Source organism: Thamnophis sirtalis, unplaced genomic scaffold (genome assembly GCF_051295495.1).
Source record: "Thamnophis sirtalis isolate CommonGarterSnake01/CBP01778 unplaced genomic scaffold, rThaSir2_p1.2 scaffold_7, whole genome shotgun sequence".
Lineage (NCBI taxonomy): Eukaryota > Metazoa > Chordata > Lepidosauria > Squamata > Natricidae > Thamnophis > Thamnophis sirtalis.
Window position 1 is genome coordinate 41,942,741 of NW_028261387.1, and position 25,683 is coordinate 41,968,423.

The 25,683-nt window shown below is 38.6% G+C and overlaps 1 protein-coding gene and 1 long non-coding RNA gene across 10 annotated transcripts in view; one reads left to right on the forward strand and one right to left on the reverse strand.

The window, feature by feature from the left end:
- Positions 1-15,266, forward strand: part of LOC148044625 (uncharacterized) — a 156,944-nt gene extending 141,678 nt beyond the window's left edge. Inside the window, exon 3 of the long non-coding RNA XR_015697284.1 lies at positions 14,441-15,266. This is a non-coding gene — a long non-coding RNA (uncharacterized LOC148044625). The remainder of the gene's footprint in view (positions 1-14,440) is intronic.
- The window catches only part of PTPRF (protein tyrosine phosphatase receptor type F), a 624,376-nt gene that overhangs the window by 101,759 nt on the left and 496,934 nt on the right, over positions 1-25,683 (reverse strand). For 5 of the 9 annotated variants that reach the window (XM_087719818.1, XM_087719824.1, XM_087719820.1 and 2 more), the window contains exons 7-8: positions 23,608-23,625; positions 17,968-18,078 (exon numbers count right to left, since the gene is read on the reverse strand). In XM_087719818.1, the coding sequence (XP_087575944.1) occupies positions 17,968-18,078; positions 23,608-23,625 (129 nt within the window). The remainder of the gene's footprint in view (positions 1-17,967; positions 18,079-23,607; positions 23,626-25,683) is intronic. The other 4 variants (XM_087719825.1, XM_087719822.1, XM_087719823.1 and 1 more) reach the window with 1 other exon arrangement.

Genomic DNA, 25,683 nt, shown 5'->3' on the forward strand with positions numbered 1-25,683 from the left:
ACTCTGACACAGAAACCTCCTGTGAGTGGTTTCAGCATGCTCACAGGAGAGGATAACAAGCAGCTGTGACTCGTTAAGGATCTCCTCCTGCGGATAAAAGAATGATGGTGCCACGCCCTAGTTGCAGAAGTCAACGTTCATTCGTTCGTTTGTTCCGTTCCTGTTCTAGTCAAGGTTCCCCGTTCGTGTTCATGATTCAGAGAAACCAACTTGGAGAAGTGGTTTACTGTAAGAGTTTGTTTTTGCAATTGCTGCTTAACGTTTTGCCAGAGAATTTATCTGTGTTTATTTTGGGCTTGCAGCCAGCCCGAGCTGGGACTGATAAAAATATTTCCTTTGAAGTTCTGTCTGGCTGTCGTTTTTGAACGAGAAAGGTGGGGGTCAGAACAGTTTGACTTCTGCCCAGACAAACCTCCATTCATATAATTATGGAGCAGCTTTACGCTGAGAATGCCAGACTGGCCAAGCAAATAGCAGTATTGCCTGACCAAATTTATCAGCTGCAGAGAGCTGCAAAAAAAAACCAGCCAAGGAGGAAGTGCCTAGTAGCCATGCCAGATAAATTTGATGGGAATCAGGCCATGTTTGCCACGTTTCTGGGACAATGCCAGCTGTTCCTGAGTTTGAGAGCGGAGGACTTTCCCACTGACTGGATGAAGGTGGGATTTATTATTGATTTGCTCTCAGGCACAGCTGCCCGTTGGGCTACCCCCTTGTTAACTCAGCCGAGCCCTTCGTTGGATGACTTCCAGGGTTTTTGCCAATACTTTAAGCGTATGTTTGAGGATCCCATTAAAGGGGAAACATCAACCAGACGTCTGAAGTCACTGCAGCAGGGGAGTGGTTCATTGCAAGACTATGTAAGTGAATTCAGGCTGCGTAGCCAGGATTCAGCGTGGAATGAACCAGCTCTGATGGACACTTTCCAAGATGGGTTGTTTGATGCCTTGCAAGATGAACTGGCAAGGCTGGACAGGCCATTGTTCGACGCATTGGTCCACTTGTGCCTCCGGATAGACGCCCGGCTGCAAGGCGGAGGCCTCGCCATGCATTCCAGGAGACCACTAGTGTGCCGGTTCATCAAGAGACTGCAGTGGAATGGGAGGAGCCCATGGAGTTGGGTGCTGTCAGACCTCGAGTGTCACATACAGAGATGGACAGATGACGTACTGAGGGGTTGTGTTTCTACTGTGGGGATCCTGGACACCTGGCGGGGAGTTGCCCCAAGAAGAATAGAAGGGTTGTGCGGACAGCGGCCGTCCCTCAGCAACAAACTATTATGTCAGACAACCGGCACGTTTGTGCGGCTTTGATACCCTGCTCGCACAATGTAGTGGGCATTTGTGGTGTGTGGAATCCAAGGGCGGATGCCCTGCTTAGGAAATTGGAGAACTCTGACCCTGCGGACTCGCTTCCACCCCGGACTGTTTTACCCATCGCATTCTGCGCTACAGTTTATCATCCCATGAGCATACAGTCTCTGATACAGGATGCGCAGCGGGGTGACGAATGGGTGGAGCGACGAAAGGCAGAAGGAGGGCCGGCTTCCCCGTGGACTTTGGAGTGGGATCTTTTCAAGTATCGGGGTCGGCTCTATGTTCCCACAGGGCACTTCCGTAGATGGGCGCTCTCTCAGGTTCATGGTGCTTCTGCAGCGAGACATTGGTTTTTTTTCCGGACATTGCACTTGGTATCACGTACGTTTTGGTGGCCCCGCTTAAGAAATGACGTGCAGAAGTGCGTGGAGTCATGTGTCCAGTGCCAATTGGCCAGGTCTGCGAGGAGGGCTTCGCCACGATTACAGCCCTTGCCGACCCTGGTCCCCGCAGCACAGGACTTCGTTTCTAGGATCCCGGCGGGGCACCAGTGTCTTGGACTGTGTTCCGTGGAGGCCGTCACCCATCCTTCCGGGCTGCATTTTGTGCGTCAGAACCGGGGGACGGGTCCTGCAGTGGGGGATAGTGTTGTGGGCCGGCAGGAGCTGTTAGAGCTGCCACCAGAATCCGACAGTACGGGGGCTGGTGGGTTGGCCTTGTAGGAGGTGGAGAACCCTGGACAGGGTGTTAGGGCCCGGCAGGAGCCGTTGGAGCTGCCGCCGGAATCTGACAGTAGGGGGGCTGATGCGTCGGCCTTGGAGAAGGTGGAGGACCCTGGACGGGGTGTCAACGCTGCGCAGGGCGGGAAGAGACGTGGTGGCCACTGGATACCGGGGGAGCATTGGATCATGGGGAATGTTCCTGAAGGTATTTGGGAGTTATATAAGGAGGCACACATGCTGAGGGTTACTCAGCGTAAGGAACAAAGGAGGAAACACAGGAGATGATTGCGAACCTATCATACGGACAACCCAGCCTGACCGCATCCGGACCGTCAGACCCGAGGGAAGGGCCCTGCAGTGAGGGATAGTGTTGTGGCTCGGTAGGAGCCTTTGGAGCTGCTATCAGACTCTGACACAGAAATCTCCTGTGAGTGGTTTCAGGATGCTCACAGGAGAGGTTAACAAGCAGCTGTGGCTCGTTAAGGATCTCCTCCTGCAGATAAAAGACTGATGGTGCCATGCCCTAGTTGCAGAAGTCAATGTTCGTTTGTTTGTTCATTCGTTCCGTTCTGTTCCTGTTCTAATCAAGGTTCCCCGTTCATGTTCATGATTCAGAGAAACCAACTTGGAGAAGTGGTTTGCTGTAAGAGTTTGTTTTTGCAATTGCTGCTTAACGTTTTGCCAGAGAATTTATCTGTGTTTATTTTATATATCATAATATTATAATATTATAAAAATATTTCCTTTGAAGTTCTGTCTGGCTGTCATTTTTGAACGAGCAAGGTGGGGGTCAGAACAGTTAAATATGCAAAGTAATCCTCCATTCATTATCTAGGGTTAAAAATGGTACAGCAGCTTTCACGTCAAGCTTGATTTTCAGGTGACTACGGTATTTTGGTTGTCTGATACATTTGCTATTAGCTTTGGTGGTTTTTTTATAAATAGATTCCAGGTCTACCCAAGAGTCATGGATTTCTCAGGAGGCTTTATCTCCTATTACAGTAATCAAATTTGGCCATATTTAGTGTCTAAGGTCAATTAAGACTGGTTAGCTCACTGACCGAGCCTCACTTAGGAGGAATGGTTATGTAAATCATCCACTGAAAATGTTATACGGGTATAACATTCCTGATTTTTGTACAAACCCTCCCTCCCTCTTTTACTTGTTTCAGCTTATACATAGGGAATTTGCTTTATAAGAAGGCTGGGCTAGATCAAGAGAACTGCGATATTTGCTATTTTCTTTTATTGTCTAATGTCCATTGAATTTACTTATTTTGCTTTTGGAATTTACTTTGCTTTTGGAAGTTGGAGAAAGTACAAAATATTATTTGGATAATTCTTTTACTCCTTTTCTCCTCCTTACCACAATGATTTTAAAACAAAATGTTGCAGTATGGTGGTACCTGGGGCCTTTCCAACTATTGACAGAATTATCAGCAGGAGAGAAAAATGGAAGCAGAAAAAATGCATTTAGAGGTATATCTTCTGCTCAAACAATGCTATACTATTTATATTTTTAATGCATCCCTGAGTGCTGACATTTTATATTCCAATTTCCAAACCAGGGCTGAAACATTGTTGGATTATATTTCAGCTATAACTTTTAAGGTTAATTATTTGCACTGACAACCCCATATAACAGAGCATCTATCATTACAGCAGTACAATGCCAAGGACCCATCACAGTACAGTTTGGTGACATGGTAATAGCAAAGAAAGAGAAAATCAGACTGCTGTTTTGAAATTTGCATTCATTTACTTTGAAAATAACACAGCATTAAAGATGGAGAGAGAGGGGGGAAAAATGAAGTGCTTTATCAACATTTAACTTTTTAATATATAACCTGGTAGCAATTGCAGAACAATAATTAAATGCATGGATGAATCCTTCATAATTGAAAATAGAGGACAAAAACAAGTCTAAGATGTATTTATTTAAATAAATAAATTTAGAAAGCTGCTTTAATCCTAAATTACTTTACAAATTTAAACATTCAATGCCAAACAAATTATAAAGCCAGGAAACATTCCATAGGATTATTTAACACCTTCTCTATTTCACCCTATTATATAATTGAGCTGTAAAACATTTATGGGTGATGGACCTTAATAAGATCCATTTGTTTGTTGAAGAGCTGTTACAAATTCAACATTTTTTCTTCAAGGGTAGTAAAATATATGCATTTGTGAATAACTTTACATTTGAAATCATGGGATTTATTCTGTCAAATGGTTTCAAAGGTATGCACTTGAAAAATTGATTACTGTTAGGTAAACATTGTTCCTGCCACTGAAACTGGAACATGGAACTACTTTCAAACATGAAATAGTTCTTAAATGTCCATCTTGCAGCCAAGGCTGTTGGCATTGATATATATTTCGAAGAACTCATGGAAGAAATACTGCTATTTGATCTTGCACAACAGAGCACTAGGCATGACAAATCTATGCAGCTTTATGATCTTCCTCCTATTTCTCAATTTTCATCTCTGCCAAGATGTCATGGAATACTGCCTTCAATAAATTTAAGTTTAAGATTAGAAATAAGAAAACTTTTTTATTCCATTGTTGGTTAAGGGAGTGTGTTAAAAAAAGAATATTGAGAACAAAAGCTACTGCCTCAGGACAACTGCAACAGCAGCTCATTAAACATACTCTAATTATAATCTTAATGAAGTATGGCTTGAGGGGCCTCAGTTTAAAGCAAGTACAAACAGCAGCTTTACACAATTTAGGGCTATTATGCTATACATGGAGCGCAAGAAACGAAGAAAGCAGGAACATTTTAGTGCAAACTGCAAACATGAGATCATTTTTAACTATATGGAACAAGTCAAGGGACAATATAGGAAAAACGCTGGGATGGACGAACTGTAGATGTACATGACTTTGCCCACAAAACTGATGTGCAAACATGCTGAGATTCCTAGTATGATTTCTTCCATTATAACCGAGGCACAAAAAGTAACAAGAATTTGCTTATTCACAAAAAGAAATACTCTGAGTAAGAAAAAAATTCCTGTTATATTACCAATACAGCTGGCTGAGGCAATAGCAACTCAAAAACAATTTCTCTCTCATCCCAATGCATAGCAGCATTTTGGAACTATCTGGCTTGACATTGTACTACAGCAAAAATACGGGACTTGCTTATTTCTGTCATCCACATTACTCCTGTCCTCTCTAAAATACATGGATGGCCCAAAGCACCACCAGCAACAGATAAAAAATAAAATGGGCACATTTTTCTTTCTCTAGCACACAGCAGAGTGGGAAAGACTAACAGCCCTGGTTTTCAGAGATATTGTAGAAAATGAAAACATGAGAGCGTTCATAATTACCTACAGTTTTATAGTAATACTGTACATAATAATAGCAATAGCAATAGCAGTAGACTTATATACCACTTCATAGGGCTTTCAGCCCTCTCTAAGCGGTTTACAGAGAGTCAGCATATTGCCCCCAACAATCTGGGTCCTCATTTTACCCACCTCGGAAGGATGGAAGGCTGAGTCAACCCTGAGCCGGTGAGATTTGAACCGCTGAACTGCTGATCTAGCAGTAGCCTGTAGTGCTGCATTTAACCACTGCGCCACCTTGGCTCTTGAATTCAGCATTTGAAAGAGATAGGGGAATATTAAATGAAGCTGGAAGCCATGGTATTCTTTGGGGTGGGACAAATGTGTTTTAGCTATGCTGCCAAAATTAAGTTACTTTAATTATTCTAGCCAATGCTTATACTGCATTATTTGGCCCCTCACACCACAAGACAGTCTAATGAAGCCAATACCCTCTCTGCTGCCTAATGGTATAATTGCATGCAATTCATTCCTTCCTCCCCCATCCCAAAACAAGGGGAAAATTGCAACGGGATTGCATGCAGACAAGAGTCAGTGCATATAAAACATCAAGCAACAAAAGACATGCAACAATGGATCAATGCTATCAGCAAGGTCATAGCAAGTTGGAAGCAGATTCCATCAGGGCTGCAGGGCAGGGCCTGGCTTGGAGCCAGCGGCCATCAGATCCCCTTTCTGCAGGGATGACTTTCAATCCCCTACTGGAAAAATCCCATCTGAGGTGGCATACTGTAGGGTGGATAATAAGTGAAAAGGACCAACCTTCTCGCTGATCTGAGAGATGAAAGTTTGTTTTGTTTGATGACATTGTGCGATGAAGATGAGAAGGGAATAAAAAAAGACAAGGAAAAACACAGAGAGTAAAAACAGGCCAAAGCTGCATGTGTCTGCACAGCACTGAAACAAAACATGATGATTGAGACCGGCCAGGACTACCAATGCTGCAAATTCATATACAAACATCCTCCCACCCACATCCACTCACAGGTACACAAATTGGCCATTTTTGTTTCAAAATAGTAGATTCATTTCTTCGTTTTCCAGATCCACATAACCCTCAACATGCAGATGTGCACAAATTCAAAGGTACATACACACCAAATTTCATTCAACTCAGGATCTCAAAGTCAACCACTGCTCTAATATTAGCAGAACTACTTTAATCCCACCTATCCCATTCATAGTTTTAATATGAACACCCCACTCCCTCCCACCTCCAATCATCGCAGTAAGAGTCTTGGTGAACAGTGGCAATTCTTCGAGTACGAAGAACCTCTTGCTCTCTCTTCCCAATCTCAGCTAGAAACAGCAGAGAAACATTAGTACAATACGAACCAAAAGCTTTATATATAAAAGAACAATAAAAAAGGAGGGCAAGAAGTGAAAATAACAGCCACCCCAAATTGGCAGGACAATCCAGTACATTTCCTGCTTTTGTTCCTGCAGGAGAGACAGTAAGAGGTTAGTTTTGTTTTCCGGAAGGGCATGAAATATCTCATTTCATCTGCAGGAATGACCTTACAGAAACTAGATATTTGTTGTGCTCTGAAACTGAACCTTTACTGAAAGAATGTAGAGGCTGCCCTGGCGATTAAAAACTGCTTGTGAGTCACATTTTAAAACTGGAGAGAAGAGGGAAAAACATGCTTATTAGCAGGCCATCCATTTAAAAAAAACTTCATGGGACAAGAGATATTGCAGAGGGAACCATAAATAAACAATTTCCAAGGATAGAATAGAATTAGGCTTCTACTATTTGGTCCATCGTTAGGCTGTATCTTTTGGTACAACAATCCATGGAATTTATCTTCAGTGTTGACAGTGCGAGCTGAGATACAGGCATCATAAAGAAATGGCCTTTTCTTTATAGAGAACAGAGACTTAATTACCCAATGAAATTCAACAAAAATATAATAGTCATTAATAATAGATATTAGGAATGTGCTATGCTTTGGATTTGAGCTCAAAAAGGTTTTCCAGAATGTGTCCTGGGCATGTATAACTCACTTGCTTCTGCCACCTTAAATAAGTCAAGTGATTCGAGGAAAATATATGTTTAAATGGCAACAGGGTGTGATTGGATACTTTGGATTGGACTTGGGATAGACAGAGGTAGCTTCTTAATTCAAATGTTTACTTTCCTGGGATTGATGTGTTACTGTGCAAGCCTAGGAAAAGACACAGTTTGTTTAATAAGGCATTGGCCAGTGGGACATGTGTGCCCATGTCTATTCTTAAGTACTATTTGGGCTTCAGATCTGAAATGTGGGATATCAGTAAAGTACAGTAGAAATAATACCACTGTTTTCTTTAGGAATGAACGGAGTTGCCTGATTTGTTTTCTGATGTGAATGTATGTCTGAGCATGTAAGAAGGAGGGGTGCATATGTTAAGATTATATTTTTCATTTTGATAGGATTACATCACTTTAAAATCTCAGTTGTTTCCAAGGCACTGTGTGAAAGGAGTAAATGTTGAGCCTCTGAATATATAGCCAAATAAACCATTGTTGAAATGAGGTTTTGTTTTTGAAAACTCAAAAAGTTTTGATACAATTTGGGAGATATTTTATATTAAGATACATTTAATAACAAGAGAATAATATAAATTGATGCTATTGGGTATTTTAAACAAAAAATGGAATTATAAAATACCAGCTCACCTTTCTTTCTGTAGTTGAATATTTTACCACTGGAAGTCATGGCTGGAGGACTATTGAGGAATTAGGGCTGCATATACAAGTTTACATGCTTAACTCTATTTTTTTATTAAGTAAACTGACTTCTATATTAATAATGTTAGCTATATAACATGACATGGAAATATATTTAAAACTAGTCTTGTTTAACACATTAGAGATGCATGCTTTTGTGATGGTTTTGTGCATGCTTTTGTGCTCTCTGATGCCATTATTGTTATTCAAGAAATAAAAGAAGCCATTTTATTTTGTGCCACCCACAGACAAATTTACTATCAGAACTGGGCTTAAGGGTCTGCTTTGTTCAGAATTATTCACTTTCTATGAAAAGGACCTCTAGGACCTGAGGTGAGCAATATAAAAAGAAAACTGTGATGCTCAAAACATTATAGTGGGATAATACCGTTCAATAGTGAACTGTTTGGCTTCACCCTGGAGGCCAAAGTGCTTTGGATTACAATAAGGAAGAGGTACTTATGAAACACACTAATATAAATAGTTACCTTGCTGGGCTGTCAGTCAAGAATAAGCTCCGGGCCTGTAATTTGCTACTGATGGATTATCTCTTAATCTCTGTTGATACTAATGAACTATAGGGAATAAACATTAGAGCTGATTCCACTCTGGAAGGACTGAAGAATGGGAGAAACTATAGCTTTTCATGTCTAATATTCAAATTGCCTCTGTTTTATCAGTAAATATCCCACGGCCTACTACATTCTCTCTTCTGAGCCTACCATTTCACCCCTTATCTCTGTCACTTTCCCCTCTTTTTAGAATCCTGGTATACTAAGAATTGCAGTACATTACATTGGATGTAGGAAGAGCAACATTAAGATGCAATAACTATATAAATAAATAAAAGCAACCATAAGCTTTTGTCCTACTAACAGCTACAAGATGCAAAATTGGCTTTTATGGACACTATTTACTAAAAATAGTCATTAAGTCTGCCTCAGTTGATGAGAGCCAATAGCATCAGTATTATAAAGGAGAAGCAATAACATGACACTCTTCTCAAAGTAGAAATAAACAACAAAATAGAAGATGAATGAGAACAATAGATGGTTATTGTAAAATCCAACAAGAATATTAAACTCATAATTTAGGAACTATGCAAGCAAATGCCAACCTTTCCATTTTTAAAATTCTCTTCCTAAAACATGGCCTTGGATGTTTATTACAATTATTTGAAAGGATGTTTCTTTCTTTCACATAATCATCTTCTCAGCTACATTTCTCTGATTTATTTAGAAGAAAGGTAGGCAATCATTTTGCCCTGAGGGGTGCATCTGGTGCTGGGTTCAATTTGTGGAGCGGTACCCTTTCCCATATTAAAAGTAAACAACTCAGTAGTAGACTGGCTATTACCAAAACTAGGAAGTGATGGAAATAATAACTCCTGCCCTAAAGGGAATCTGCATTGGTGGATTCCGAAGCCAAACCATCTCTATTTAGAACATTCATGTTCTACATTTTTTCTTTTCAATAAATAGTTGTTTGACTACAAAGAGAACTGAAGCTTTTAAAAATTACATTTATAGATTGCTGTACTTCCGAAAGATTTCAGAGTTTACAAAGACAAAATAGACAATCAATCAATATGCAGTTTAAAAAATGCAGCAATAAAAGATCTAGAAATCAGTGAGATTGGGAGCCAACTTGTACTCCATTGGTAATTGTCACCACCAAAGCCCCCTGCACCCCTCTAATATGGGGAATTATTAACTATTGTTAGTATTGAAAGATAAGCCAATAGCATTTATGCCCCAAATAAATAAGGCTAGGTTTCTAGTCTGTGCTAAAGTATTCCACTGATTATGTCCCTACTGTGTATAAAGTTCTCGTTATTCATTATAAATCTATAACACTATACAAAATGTATTTTATGCTATTGAACTGTACATTTAGTAATGTTTGTTTATAAGTTATATAAAAATGTTCCATTCAACATTATTTTATTTTTTATTTCTATCATTTTTATCTTTCATTCATTAACTATCCAATAATAAATTTGGCATTAAAGGGAAAACAGAAGCCATAATTATTATGGGAAAACAGAATTTATTTGAATAAAGTACAATTATTTCCCCAAATTTGTTTTTGAAGATAAATAACTATTCTTCTAAGATCTCACTGCTACTGCCCCCAAATATTAAATTTCACTGAGATTTGAACTTACATAGTCTCTAAGACATTGTGTGTTGCGGTAGGATGTTAGTGTTCTATTTACTCAGAGGACCAGGTCATCATTAAAACTTTGCTACTTAACAATAATAGCTCAGCAGATAGAGTATGATATAAATTGTTTCCTTTTGGAAGACTGACCAATAAATCTATTCCTCCATGTTTAATTACTCTCTGACTTGTCATAAATTATTATAGTTTCTTTTTCCCCTTTTCTTTCCCCTCTTTATTTTGTGCAATTGTCAACTCTCATTTATCTTACAGTTTCTTCCTCAAGGTTATCTTAGCTTTCTGATTGCCTTCATTATAAATCAATTTATCCTGAACTTGCATTCTATAGAGTAACAAGTTACTTTTTAATCACATGTGCTATTTTAGGGAGTTGGCCAATAATATGAAATGGAAAGGAAGTGATTTAATTTCATATCATCTCATATTATCAATAATGGAAATCTAATGTAACTTTAAGGTAAGGCCAGTTTCTAATTCTAAATATATGCTGGCTATGTGCTTTAAAATGTTTGTACAGACTATTCAAAGTTATGACAGATCTCCCCAGAGTTATTTTTGACCCATTTTTGGAGCTATGATGGCCGCACACACGCCCTACAGTTACAATATTGCATTTTGGGTTCTTGGTCATCAGCTCTCCTTTATGACCATTTGCAGCTTTCTGAGATGGTATGACCACATTTCTGACTTTTTTTACTAGTTTCTGGCACTTACTTCCACTTTCCAGCAAAAAATGTCCATTGGGGAAAATTGATGACTGTGGTGTTAACAACCATCTCCCCTCCCCCCAAAAAAGATCACAAAAATTCAAATCCAATCATATGATTGCTTCGATTTACAACAAATTACAACTGTAATTCTAGGCTCAACTACGGTCATAACTCAAGGACTACCTGTACTGTTCTTTGTAAACTTAAGTCATATCACTAGGTACTACAGTTAGCCCTTGAGTTACAACCATAATTGATCCCAAAGTTTATGCTGCTAAGTGATACATTTATTAAGTGACTTTGTCCCATTTTATGACTTTTCTTGCCACAGTTAACTGAATCATTACATTTGTTCAGTTAGTAATATGATTTTTAAATGAATCTGGATTTCTAGTTTTTGGAGGGCCTTCGAGGGAGACTGTTTTTGCCCTTCCCAGGCTTCAGGAAAGCCTCTGTAGCCTGGGGAGGGCGAAAACTCTTCCCCCAGCATGGCGGGGTGGTGGTGGTCACACGCACATGAGCAGGTGGGCGGGGCACATTGCATTGTTGGTGTGACCACACAATTTTGGCATGCTTTTACACAGATAAAGGCAGGAAATAAAGATAAAGGTTCACCATCACGGCAATAAGCTGATTCTGTAACCCGCTTATAGCCCTAGCAATATAGCAATATATAAGTCTAAGTGCCATTGCTGTCTTTAAATACATTTTTCTTATCAAAGTTCTGTTAGAGAAAGAAATTTGATACTGATCATTCAGACCATAGGCTTACATGTGTATTTCAATACCCAAGGAACCAGTCCTCCGCCCACCCCATGGGTACAAGATTATGGCTCCTTGCAGGGGGTGCCTTTCCTGCCTTTATCTGTGGCAGCTCATACAGGGCCTTTTCATGAGCCCAGGGTTTCTTCAGCAACTGACTGCACTATGCCATGGGTAAACCGTTATTCTGAGATCATAGCATGGCACAGTAAGAGGAGGGACTGTTCACCAGTCCTTGTGTGTTGAGATCCATATGTGACTGGATCATCGGAACAGAGCTATGCCTCATGCACTTATTTTAGTCTTCTTTGACACCTTATTAGACAATCTTAATTATGTATCCTTGCAGGAATGTTCTGGCAAGTACTTAAAAGAATTTAGCGATATTTCTGCATATCAAGCAATTCTGAGAAGAGGTATGTTTGCAACGAATGATTTTTATCTCGGGCCAGTTTTTCCCCAAACAGTTTCAACTATTAGCATGAGTGGATCATACTCAAGCTTGACCTGTCTAGTAAAATTAGTTTAACTAGTTTTACACAGAGAATCTCTGCAGCAAAACTCTGACAGAGTGCCAGTTCTTCATGTGAACAATCAAGTAGCAAGTGACATGAAAAATGCCAAGAGGCCAAGATGCTGCCTGGCAGAGCAGACACCTTAGTGCTAGGAAACAGGTTCATATCAAGCAGCTTCTTATATCTTCAAAAAGGAAGGATGACATTTCTTTCTTTCTGCAGACTTTTATTCGTCCTTCGTGCTATGACAATCACATCCACAGTAATACAAGGATTTCCCCTTGTATTGTTTATGGTGTCAGAAACAAGCTGACTGGCTTGAATTAATCCTTTCCAAATATAGGTATTCTCAACTAACAACTCTTAGTTTAGCAACTGTTCCAAGTTACACAAGCACTGAAAAAAATGACTTAAGATTTTACACTTAAAAGAGTGTTGCAGCATTCCCAAAGTCATGCAATCAAAATTTGGATGCTTGGCAACTGGCATGTATTACAACAGTTGCAGTATCCTGTGGTCATGTGATCACCATTTGTGATCTTCCCAGCAGGCTTTTGACAAGGAAAGATAATGGGGGAAGCCAGATTTGTGTGATTCACCTAACAACTGCAGTGATTCAATCATAGCAAAAAAGGTTGTAAAATTAGGCATGACTCACTTAACAATTGTCTTAGTTAAAGGTGGGAATTATGGTCCCAATGGTGGTTGTAAGTCAAGGAATACCTACACAGTTTTCACCAGAGTTAAAAATTACACATTGCTTAAAGTTCCCCTTAAATCCATGGAACTCAGGCATAACTGGATTTTAGAAAGACGATATGCATTTTTAGAATTACTGTTTGCCCATAGTTAAGAGTTAACAGGCTGAAGTAAGAACTAACAGTTATTAACCTTTTGAATTGTTGTGCAACCTCTATTTGATTTTACTGAACGTAATATTTGCGGGTCTTAACTTAAATGTGTATCTTCCAATAAAGTCTATACTCAAAGAACCTGTTACATTATGAGGCCAGTCTGGTAGTGGGCAGTTTGGATAGTCCAATGCTTCACTATCACTGGTTGTCTCTGGAGATTCTCAAGTTATCCAGATCATGGAGGTGATTTTTTCCAAAAGGCAACTGGACTTCTTCAGTTTTGACTGAATGGTGGAAGGATTTATACAGATAGTTCTCGATTTACAACCATTCATTTAGTGACCGTTTGAAGTTACAACGGCACTGAAAAAGCGACTTATAACCATTTTCACACTTATGACCACTGCAGCATCCCCAAGGTCATGTGATTTACATTTGGATGCTTGACAACTAGTTCATGTGTATGATTTGCTGTAAACTGGGGTCATGTGAACCCCTTTTAAAATCTTCCGACAAGCAGAGACAGTGCGGAAGCTATATTCATTCAACAACTGTGTTTGTAATTTAACAACTGCAGTGATTCGCTTAAAAAATGTGGAAAAGTCATAAAATGGGGCAAAACTCACTTAACAAATTTATCACTTAACAACATAATGTTGGGGCTCAATTGTGATCGTAAGTTGAGGATTACCTGTATTCCTTGCAGTCATCTGGTCGTTAGCACTCTGAGAGTTGTGGAGGCCTCTTGGAGGTGTATCTATACCCTCAGGGTCACCTGAATAGTGCAAATAGGTGTGCAACATTCTTGGAACTGCTGAAAGGACTGTGTGTTGTAAACAGGAGATAGGTGGTGTCCTATCACTCCCCTGTTGAGAGAGGGCTATTCAATCATAATGTAGATGGCCTCTTTGATCTTTCTTTCAAACCTGCAGTCCTCTCTGTCCAGAATGTGGATTTTGCTGTCTTCAGAAGTGTGGCCTTTGTCTTTCAAATGCAGATGGACAGCTGAATCTGGTCCTGATGGATTTGTTCTCCTAAGTTGTGCCATGTGTTGGTGAAGTAGTTGTTTTGTTTCTTCAATGTACAGATCTGTACAGGTCTCATTGCATTGTACTGCATATATCATATTGCTCAGTTTGTGTCTGAGTGTTTTATCCTTGGGGTGGACAAACTTCTGCCTTAGTGTATTTTTAGGTTTAAAGTGTGTATGTATATTGTGTTGGTTAAAAATCCTCCTGAACTTTTCAGATATTTCTACAATGTATGGAATGACAACATTGCTTCATTTGTTGTTCATTTCAGGTGACCCTGAGGGCACAGATAAACCCCCAATTTGCCTCCACAACTCTCAGAAAGAGTACTAATGACCAGATGACTGCAAGGAATATATGTCCTTCCATCCTTCATCATTTAATCAGAACTGAAGAAGCTTCTTGGATAACAAGCAAAACGTCTTCAAGGAAAAAGTTTCCAATTGTATTTTGAAAAAAAGTATCTTTGGGACTACCACTGATTACTGTCTTTTTGTTTTCTTGGAGGGGCTTTGAGTCAGTTTTGACTACTGGCAAGTCCCTAGACAAGTCTCTGCAGTTTCCTTGTCAAGATATTCAGTAAGCCATATCTTGACAAGTTTCCTTGTCAACATATGGCTTATTTATCGCCTCTTTCCTAGGACTGAGAAAGTGGTTGGCTCAAGATCACCCAGTTGGCTTTGTGCCTAATGATCTCTTGGTTCTAGTCTGGTGCCTTAAACTATTATATCAAACTGGGCTCTTTATCACTGATATGCTACAGCACTATTCCCATTGCACATTATTAAAGACCAGGCAATCTAATTACCAGAAATTAAATTTACCCATATTGTAAATTTATTTTACAAAAATATAAAAATCCCTCTTTGGATTGCAGTCTAAAAGAAGGGCTAAAAATGTTGGGCAATTTAGCAAAATTAATTTTTAAAGGAGACAGATATTTTCTATATTACATTCCAATGCTAAAAAAATTCCTACGGCAACATTAAAGAATTATGTGCCACAAAAAAACAAATAATATCAGAATTAAGGTGCAATACTAGACCTTTCAGTCAGAATAACAGTGGTTTTGCTCCCCACCAAAATCTCATCTAGACACCCTTGAAGAAGAATTCTTTTAAATCAATTTCTTCTGCAGAAAAAGTTTAATCTTTCATTCTGACCAGCCTTTTTCATTGATAAGGAATATAGCAGACCATAGAATAGGATTGCACTGTACAAACAATTTCATGTAAGAGAAAGAAGTGATTATTGTTTAGACATCTTTACTTTTTGGGAAAGATCTATTTTTGGGGGACCAAGGAGGCATAAAAACAAACGTATGTACAATATATATGTGTAGCAATCACAGTGGGAAAAAAGCAATTCTTCCCTCTCCCTCCCTTAACACCTACTGATGCCAAGGAGAAAACCACCATCATGACAGAAATATCATGAGCTCCCAAACAATTAAATTATAAGATAATTATATGGCTACAGTAATATGCACAATGATCTTACACATCCCTTATTTTGCTTACTCAGATATAAGAAGCCAAGGAAAACAACTTCCTAATTGTATATAAAACAGGTATAAAAATGGTAGAGAATTGCAAAAAAATAAAATATTGGTCAACTGGTTAGGATATCTACTTTGTTTTGCAAAAAAAAAAAAAAAAAAAGCACTTGCATAAATATTGCCTGGCTAACCATACCTGTGGCAAACTTCCACAGGAGACAATTTATGTAGTAACCTAGCTTTTATATACTATGGGCTTTATCACAATTCTGCAGGTTGGAATCCAACCTTGTAGAGATTATTTTCAGTAAAATGGAGTTTTATTCCAAAATTTGTGCTTCAGAAGCACAACAGTTAAATAGAAAATGAGCCATACACGCAGGGCTGAAAAATCTTCGTAGCAGAAGCTGGGCTCATGTCACCTTATCTGCAGATGCAGCCAACCAGTCAGCTAGATGAACAACATGCTTTTCACATCAAGACTTGAGGCCACACTTTACTGCACTACTTAAAATCCAAAGGGAGTTTCTCTATCTAAATAAAGACTCAGCAAACAGGGAATCGGGCCAGTTTTGAGAAGTTCCTTTGGCTTGGCAAGCTGGGCATTCAGGTGAAACATTAGCTTTCCCAAGTCTGTTTGCAAGCCTAGACAAAGGGAAAAGCACTTAAAAAAGAATGTGGCTGAAAACGTGCAATTGCTTATCCAACAGTGTTAAGAGTGACATACATTCAAATAAACATTTCTGCCCCTCCTGCTCTCTAGAGACAGAGTATTCGTTTTACTAGATTTGGTCTGAATTTTTTTTTATAATAATACAAAAAGTATGAGGTCAAGCATGATCACATTACAGTTGTGAAATGGGTGTTTATACTGAGCTCTAAGCATATTTTAAACTTTAGCTTTTTGTAAGTTTGTCAAAATTGTTTTGTAAAAAGGAAAGGCAGCTGTAGAAAATGAGGTCTAAACACTATGACAGCAATTGAGAAAGTGACAAGCGAACTTCCAGCGTGTCATTTTGGTCTTTTCTTAGAGTAACCATTCCTGGCCTTGGTTAAGGCAACTTTCTGTTATAAATGGTCTATGTATATATGTTCAAGGGACGTAGTGGCTCAGTGGTTAAGACACTGAGTTTGTCAATCAGAAAGTTCAGCAGTTTGGCGGGTCGAATCCCTAGCAGCATGTAATGGAGTGAGTTCCTGTTACTTGTCCCAGCTTCTGCCAACCACTAGCAGTTCGAAAGCATGTAAAAATGCAAGTAGAAAAATAGGGACCATCTTGGCAGGAAGGTAACAATGCTCTGTGTGCCTTTGACGTTTAGTCATGCTGGCCACATGACCACGGAGACGTCTTCAGACAGCGCTGGCTCTTCGGCTTTGAAGCGGAGATGAGCACCGCCCCCCTAGAGTCAGGAATGACTAGCACATATGTGTGAGGGGAACCTTTACCTTTACCTATATATGTTCAGAGGTGGCTGGGAGTGAGAATAGAAAGGAAGGGAGGGAGGGAGGAAAAGTTATATTTAAACAAGCAGTTGTTAGAATCTAGACTCTGGGTAAAAATAAAATACCACTTTATCTGCCCATCAAAGGCTACTACACTCAGCCCCCCCCTCTTTTAGACAAGTGTCAGACCTTTAACCATGAAGAGTCTCTCACATCACTTTTTCTTGGCTGATGCAAAATTTTATCTTCTTGTAAAACACTCCAGAAAAAAGCATGTTCTTAATGAAGTATTGGATTCTTTGACCTACAAACAGAAATCAAGGCTCTTCCTATTTTGAGCACAGGAATGAAACAGAGATTTGAAAATAGTCTGGCAAAATGGCTTTATGAAACAAACTGCAGCTGGATCACAGCAGGAATCACAACTATTCTCATAGGTTCAGCAATTATCCCTGTTGTAGAGGAGGTGTTGATCAATAGAACACATGAAAGCTACATCTATTCCTGGGCCAATGTACTATAGTGTTCACCTGCCAGAGAACAGATCAAACCTAGGAAGAGAAACCCACTAATTTTACAGAGCCCCACAAATGTCTTTCTTTTTCTCCCCCCCCCTTCCCCCACGAAAAGACAGATTCTCACATCGACTGTTTTCATCTGATCATCACTCATATTACCCCCAAAGGAAAGGAAGGGTCTTCCAGGGCTTGAATTCATAGGTTAGGGATTTTAGTTTCATCACTCACAAAGCATCACTGAAGTATTCTCTTGCTGCAATGTTGAATGGGTGATTTGAGAGGCAATGACCATGGAAGAGAAGGGGGAAAGGGATGAAAGCTTGCCTTCTCAAACTTTACCTCGCACATAAAGGTTTGCTGGAGCAGAGTAACGGGTCCCTGCACTGTTTGTAGCGACACATTCATATTTGCCTTGATCCGACTCCTCGCTGTTTTCAATTTGGAGAGCCCCTATGTAGAAACAAAACATAAACAACACCGGTTATAACAAGATGTATGTTATTGTTCTGTATTCTTATTGCAAACATGAACACAAGAGGACAGATGATGCCTGTTGCTGCTTGTAGGATATCCATGCTTGTTACTATAGAGCATCTGTTGTGCCCAGTCTTCATAGCTTCATAGTCAAACAAATTATTGATACCTTTTCAATTGCTTTTTATGTTCCAAATAAATTTCTCCCATATGGAGAAGCTATCAAGAATCCAGACTTAAGATAACTATGCTGAATATTTTTTCCATAGCAAGATATTATACAATATTTTAAATTGTTGTAAATAGTTCTATGTGTTATATGAACCCAAAAACAAAATACAACCCCAATAAACGCACAGTAAATAAATAAATCCAAAGGAATCTAATCTTAGTTCATTACCTTTCTTTAACTATCTTAATCTATTAAATACACTTCATTCCACAACAAAGTATAATTAATTTACTCTTAAGCCTAGCAATAGAAAGAACCACAACTTTTTCAACTTGAAAAATTCCTTGTTTCTATTGTATTTTACATATAATTATACTGTTCTTTCTACTAACAACATCAACAAGTAACAACATCAGTAGGTAGGACAGCCAGGACCTTTGAAAGGCCTAGATACAGAAAGTTTATCTGAAGATTTTGCAGGCCATACATTTTCTATTCACTCTATCCTGTGCCGTTGGTTTTTTGTTCAATGTACTTAATACTAACATAACTCTTGATATTTCATTGGCTTTGCTGCTTTGAATTTTAAACTACTTCAAATTTTAAAATACATCTTGGGTGAGACCCCTTCCATGCTACCATTCCCTTTCTTTAAAAAGGGTCCAAATAGTAATCATATCAATCCAAGCAACCAGGCTGAATACTAAACTCTGCCAAATTCACATTACATATAAATATACTGAAACAGTATCACTCTTCCTTCTTATCCTGCCACTGTGAATGAACTAAATCCTATATTGTTGTCTTCCAGGTTATGGGAGATGTAGGTTTAGAATGATAAAGGCAAAATAAATAAATAAATAAACGACTATTTTAAGCAGCTATTCCAAGAATGGGACCTGGTACTTCTTGGGGAATAAATACTTCATTTGTGATTCCAGAAGTTGAGATTCCATAGATTGTAGAAGGCAGCTTTCACTCACAAAAATTATGTACTCTTGAACCAAGAAAAAAGGCATTAACCTGTCTGCTTGTCAGAGTCTGAATCCATTTCTGTTTGCCAAAGAAAACAGCACCATGAACAGAAATTGCTGTTTCTGGCCTCCCACACCAAGGCAATGGAGGTTAAATTCAGTTTTCATATTATTGGAATAGAAGGAAAAATAATGTGAATAAACTACTGTCACCTAAATCATTTACAACAATAAATTGAAGCAGTATAAAGTCTGTATCTGAGGAGAACTAATGAAGTTCATTTTGTTCTGCTATTTCATAAAAATGATATAGAGAGCCCTCTCTATTGTTGTACCAGATCTGAAAAATAGAAATAAACTGATCAGAGAAGCCTGGCTCCTGCTACCTTCTAGGGGGCATTCATGCTTTGTACTTTTAAACAGTTTGAAAGTTTATACCTTGCTGTTTAGGTATTCGGATGAAGTGTGGCAGAAACAATTTTGTAACTCAAAAGATCTGGCCCAAAGAACTGTTTTTGCATGTTGGAACAATGAAAACTTAATGAGATTCATGTTTAGCTTCCACTTTCTCTAAATTTAGAAAATCTGTAAATTTATGCCCCCTCCACAAAACTTATATAATAGTTAATTTTAATATTAATTATATTTTATACTTTTTGTATTTTAATTATTGTTAGAAATTCTGAGCATAAAACAAATATATTATTTGAACAGTGTGCCAATAACAATTGCAGGGAAGCACCAGAAAAAGGGACTCCTGATCATTTGTTCCTTGACTGGGGATAGATCCATATATCCAAGCTGTGGGTAGCTGAGTGCATGAATGGATGATTACAATACTGAGTCCTCTGTCTAGCGTAGGTACATGTGCTCTACCTTAGAGTGTAAATGGCAGATGAAAATCATTTGAGTGGCAATGAGGAAGGCTTTATAAAAAAGGGTTAGAGGAAAAAATTGTGGATTTTCCTTTAGGGCTAGGCTATAAATTAGAAATATCCTGGCTTTTACTCAATCTGCTTCCATTTTAACACAATGTTTGGAAAGTAAGATGTCTGAATAGCAGGAACTGGAAAATCTTTTGCACAACTTCATTTCACATAAGAGTGCAGAATTACAAAAAGCATGTATTAATTCTGGACAAATGCTATTTTTATTTTAAAGTGGTTCAAAGTAGCAATTCTGTAGAGAGTTATAGAAGGATTAAAATTAGCTATACACAAATGAGAGCCATGTCTGTGTTGCTCTGTAAATATGCATTTCTAATAATCACATGGACCTCACAGAATGACAGCCAAACATCTCCAAGCCCAATTTATTGGCAATTAGGCAAGAAAGGGAATCAACTCAGCAATTTTCCTATTGAAGCTCATTATGATCCTGCTTAATTGTTTCCTCCCTGAGGTTGATGATTGGCATGTCAGATCTGGACTGAAACTGAGTTTCTGTGATTTATGCAAGGACTGCAGTCACTGCAGGATCTTTGAACTGAGAAGTTCACAAGGCAAATATAGGAATACAATTTACCATCAATTTACTTTTTTAGTTATATCATACATCTATTTCGTATTTTCGTATTTCGTATTTATTATAATTTATTATAATTTATCTAGACTTCAAACACCCTTTCTTCTTTATTTCACTTTAGAAAGGAGGGAGGAAGGGAGATTTGCAAGCTTTGCAGGAAGCAAAATTGCAAAACTGCCAAAGGGTGGCAGTCTCTTAGCAGGGTTAAGCAGTATTAAATTTGTATAATATCAGAAGAATTAGAAGAAAGATTAATCAGCTTTTCTCTGTCAGTTTTTAGGTATTTGTATTTTAAATTCTGGCTCCTTTTGCTTTGAACATATAAGATTCATATTAGGGCAGAGAAAAGTCTTAAGTACCTACTTTAACTGTTTCCCATGTATCTGTTTTCCACAGCATCATAGAAACGTTATCATTGAGTCACTATACAACTACAGTGGCATTTGGCTGTATCAACAATTTTGGAAGCTAACCGTGCTATCAAATATTGAATGAGTGAGTAGCCTGGTGACTTCAAAGAAGCTTTTGGTGAGGAGGATGGGTAGCCTGCACCAAGTCTGACATGACAGCACTAACTGCTCCAAGAGAATTGAAGAATTCTCTAATTTTCCATTGTGCTTATTTTGTTGTCACTTTATGGCAATAGAGGAAGCGGCATTTGATAAAAGAGAAACAAATCACCTCTTCTAAAGGTTCATTTGTTGCAATCTGGTGATCATCCCTGAAACCCATGTCCATTCCTCTATCCTCTTCTCTAATCTGCCAATCAGCAACTAGAGCCATATATCTCTGAACAATCTATCAAAACTCACCCTGACCTTTCAGCCTGGGTCTCACCTGAAAGGCAAAGGGGGAATGTTAAAAGTGACAACATGCCTCACAAATACAGAGCTCTTAGAAAAATGACAGCATCTCTGCAGAGGAAAAGTAGGGCTCATGGCTGCAAGGCCAACGGAAAGGTTAGTTTTCAAAACAGAACACCCTGCTTCTCCGGCTACTTTATCTGATTTCCTTCACACCTTCGCACAAGAGAGATTGCCTGGCTTTCCTATCCAATGTACCGAGCAACTATGCATATCTGAAAATAAACATCCAACCAATTGCAGGCACGATAATCCATTAGTCTAGTCTCATTTTGATCAAATTAATACATCATGGAAATGCAGCAACTTACCTTTAGAAAGACCTCAGAACATTATCATTATGTGAGCATAACCTCCCTTCATAAAAATGCTTTCCTCTATCCCTGCTAGAGATTCAGTAGTCTGTATGTTTAACAAAAGGTGTCAGTCTGACAGAAATCCCGTATGAGATGCCAAGAGGTGGCTCTTGGCACTTAGAAAAATGTCAGCTTTGACATTCAAACAGGACACATGCGTTTTAAATAATGTCAGGCAAACTCTTAAAATACCTCATTAGAACTCAGATAGAGAGATTTATGTTTTATGAGATGGATGATTCTCATTATAGTAGTAAGTCAATTCTCTCAAAAAGGATATACCGAACATATGGCGGTTCTTTTGCCAAGTTGTTAATGTTCTCACTTGTTGGTAAGAAACACATGACAGTTAAATGCAGGAAAAGCCTCAGTCTGGTATGAGTAAAAATGGGGCTACAAACAGGCATAGCTTGGCTACTTAACATGCCGTTTATTGTTTTGCTTTAAGATTATTTTTTTTGTAGTTTTAGATAAATAGCTTAAGAACTTATGACATTACAGTTGAAAGATTGGATTACCATTAGGCCTATGCTATTTGGCCACATGACTCAGATTTTCCACTAAATTGAATTCCAATATTTTTGAAATAACAATCCACATTTGTTCCACAAATATTAACACAACTGAAAACATTAACACCCAGAAACTGAACCAGAACCAAAGACTGCTTTATTAATTTGAAGCAATGATTTAATGAAGAAAGACAGGGAAGAAAAAAAAAAGAGTAGCATTGGACAATTGAGTGAATACAATTTAGCAGAGGTATAGATTTCAGAGAATTCAGGGATCAGTCAATAGCAGCAGTTACTGAAATCACAAGATGTCAGGATCACTGTACATAGTACTGATTACAATCTTAGGATTACTTCCAGAAACCACTTTGCGTGTTCAAATTACAAAACTTACTCTAGTAGGCTTGGGATTATATAGCTGCTACTATGGAGGTATGAACAACATAATATTTAAGATGACCAGATATATGTCAGATTCCTTTACTCTCAACAAATCTTTGAGCCATAGCCATAAGGCTGTATTAAGTTTCAGAGAGAATGGGGCTGGGTGGATTGTATCTCTTCCCTCTACCTTCATATTGAAAGGTCTGGCAAGCTGGACAGATGCACTTATAACCCTCAAAGAAAGTCCATGCTTCCTAAATGACCTTTCAAGAATTATTTTATTTTTAGTTGTTCAGCTTTTGTCAGCAGTAGTAAGGAAGAAAGAACATTACTGTTCTCTTGTGAAAATACTGCACCCTTCAGACAGAAACCACAGCGGACATTTCAAAGCTCCCTAGACTCAGTACTCCAGACAGTAACTGAATTGGAAAGCTCAAAGAACCGTCTGCGGCATGAGCCAGAATTGCACCTTCCAATTCACAAATGTTCCATTGAATAACCCCCTTTGACCTATGTAGGCCTACAATGGATGATTCTACAAGGTGCCAGACACTAAAAATAAACAAAAGCAAACACGTGTGGGAAGGAATGGCAGATGAGCTTGTGTACCGACAGAGTTTGGAATGAAAGAATAACTGGAGATGGCATACTGCTGAAACGTGTCATGGCAAAAAGAAATGTAGTGATACGAACATTTGAGGCACAGTTTAGCATTCTTACCTCTAATTGGTGTACCACCTGGTGAGGTAATTTGAATGCAAATAAGATTAAAGAGAAGCGTTAGTACAACGAGAAAAGGGAGAAAATCGAAACTAAAAAGTTTTTCAAAGCTAGAATCCGTATTAGAGAAACAGGTATAATAATATATAAAAATGTGCAGTAACATTGCCCTAGATTGGTTAGTAAAGCTCCCCCAAGAACACAAAGTCTGATATCAATTTACATATCCCTGGTTCCCCCCCCCCCCAAAAAAAAGGATGTTGGCAAACCACTATCATTCATTGACACAACTGAAATGGAGCAGCAACTGGGAGCCATGCCCTTTTATTCTGCCAGAAGATGGGGCTGTGGGAGCATAAGTGTCAGTAAAGTACAATAAGAATATGTGTATGCACACATGTGTTTGTGAGTAAAGAGGAAAAAAAATATGGTAGTAGTTGGCAGACCATTTCTTGGTTTAAGATTACCTGGACCACTGGGGACAAAAATCTGATTACATAACCGAAACTGGAAAGCTAATCAATGAATGTAGGTTAACTCCTGTAGCAGGTTCCTCCTGAGCATAAACTGTTGCCTTGCACCATTCAGTTTTAAAATATAAATGCAGAGGACATTCTTTTAGCTTTCACTTGGACTAATGGCTGAGGCATGTTTTTGCATAGTTGTGCAGCAGGCCAAGGAGAGAATTGGTACCCTCTTTAAAAGGGAGTTCAAAATAGTTTCACATGCTATGAACATATCTTACAAAGAGGGGTTTTTATAGAAATGTTTGCTCAGTCTTGACCCTTATCAATAGCATTGTCTAGTGGTACAGAAAGAGAACTGCATATGTAAACTGACAGCAACCCCCTTTGATCCCCGATTTTGTCCCCTTGGTTTTATTTTGTGCAAATGAAGTGTGTTAGTAAGGGCAGGGAAATTCATGCAGATCTAATTTCTAGGTAGTTTATGGTATGTGTTGGTTTAATGCAGATTTTGCACATCTGAATACCAAGCACTTACCAAAAAACTCAAAACAAAGCAAAAAAACCGGAGAGTTTAAACAGACAGAGAGGGTTAAACAGGACACAAAGCCTCAAATCATGTTCCGTGTATTGATCAATAAATACCAGTAACCATAGAAATGCTGTGTATCTGAGATTAACTGCTCCCCACATTCCATTATCCACAGCACAGATCACCCAATGGGTGACAAAGAAAGATACTCAAAGAGTTTCTGTAAATACAAAGAAGGCAGATTTTAAGCACTTTTAACTTGCTTCTTAAAGAATGGTTAAATTATTTACACTTATTATTTTCGTCCCTTGCTCTTTTCTAGAGCCTTTTCCTCTGGGCAGTATAGCTGCTGCTTTTAATCAGTGGAAACAGTTCCAGCTGTTTTGTCTGGCATTCTCCACAGCGAAGATGATGTTATTCCGACTCCACTTTACAGTGAGATTGTTTTTGCCAGTGCTTTGGTTCACGGATAGGTGGGGAAAAAAGAAAGCCCATATTGCCCGCTGTAAAGGTGAATATTTTGTTACATAATAAATCTGCCTATTTATCTATTTCTCTAACTACTATCCTATTCACCTCAAAGGAGCAGATCACATCACAAAAGCCTGCATGGTTTTCAAGTCATATCAACAGGAAAAATGATGTTTATTGCTTCATTCTTGCACAACAGAAAAACTGCTGAATGCTCACTTTTCTCCCCAGTCTGCCAATTATTACTGTAATTAAAACACTTGAAACCCTATCTTCTTCCTACCTGCAGTTAACTGGCATTGAGACTTTCCACAACAGATTGCAGCAATCAGTCTTTCAGTCAGTGAAACAGCACCTGTTAAGTTGCCCTCACTTGGATGTGATGCTGATCTTGGGATACACTCACATAGCCACCGAAAAACCTGGAATTAACTGCCTACACAAACTGAAGAATCCCATACACACTCAAAAGGGATTCCCTAAAGTGCAGTTGGTTCATCTTTCTTCAGGTCTGAAGAATTTTTAGATTTTTCTTGCCAGTTCCTAGATCACAACTGTTAAGCAATTTAAAAATATGTTCTTATTTCCACAGAAGTCTCCAGTTTTTTT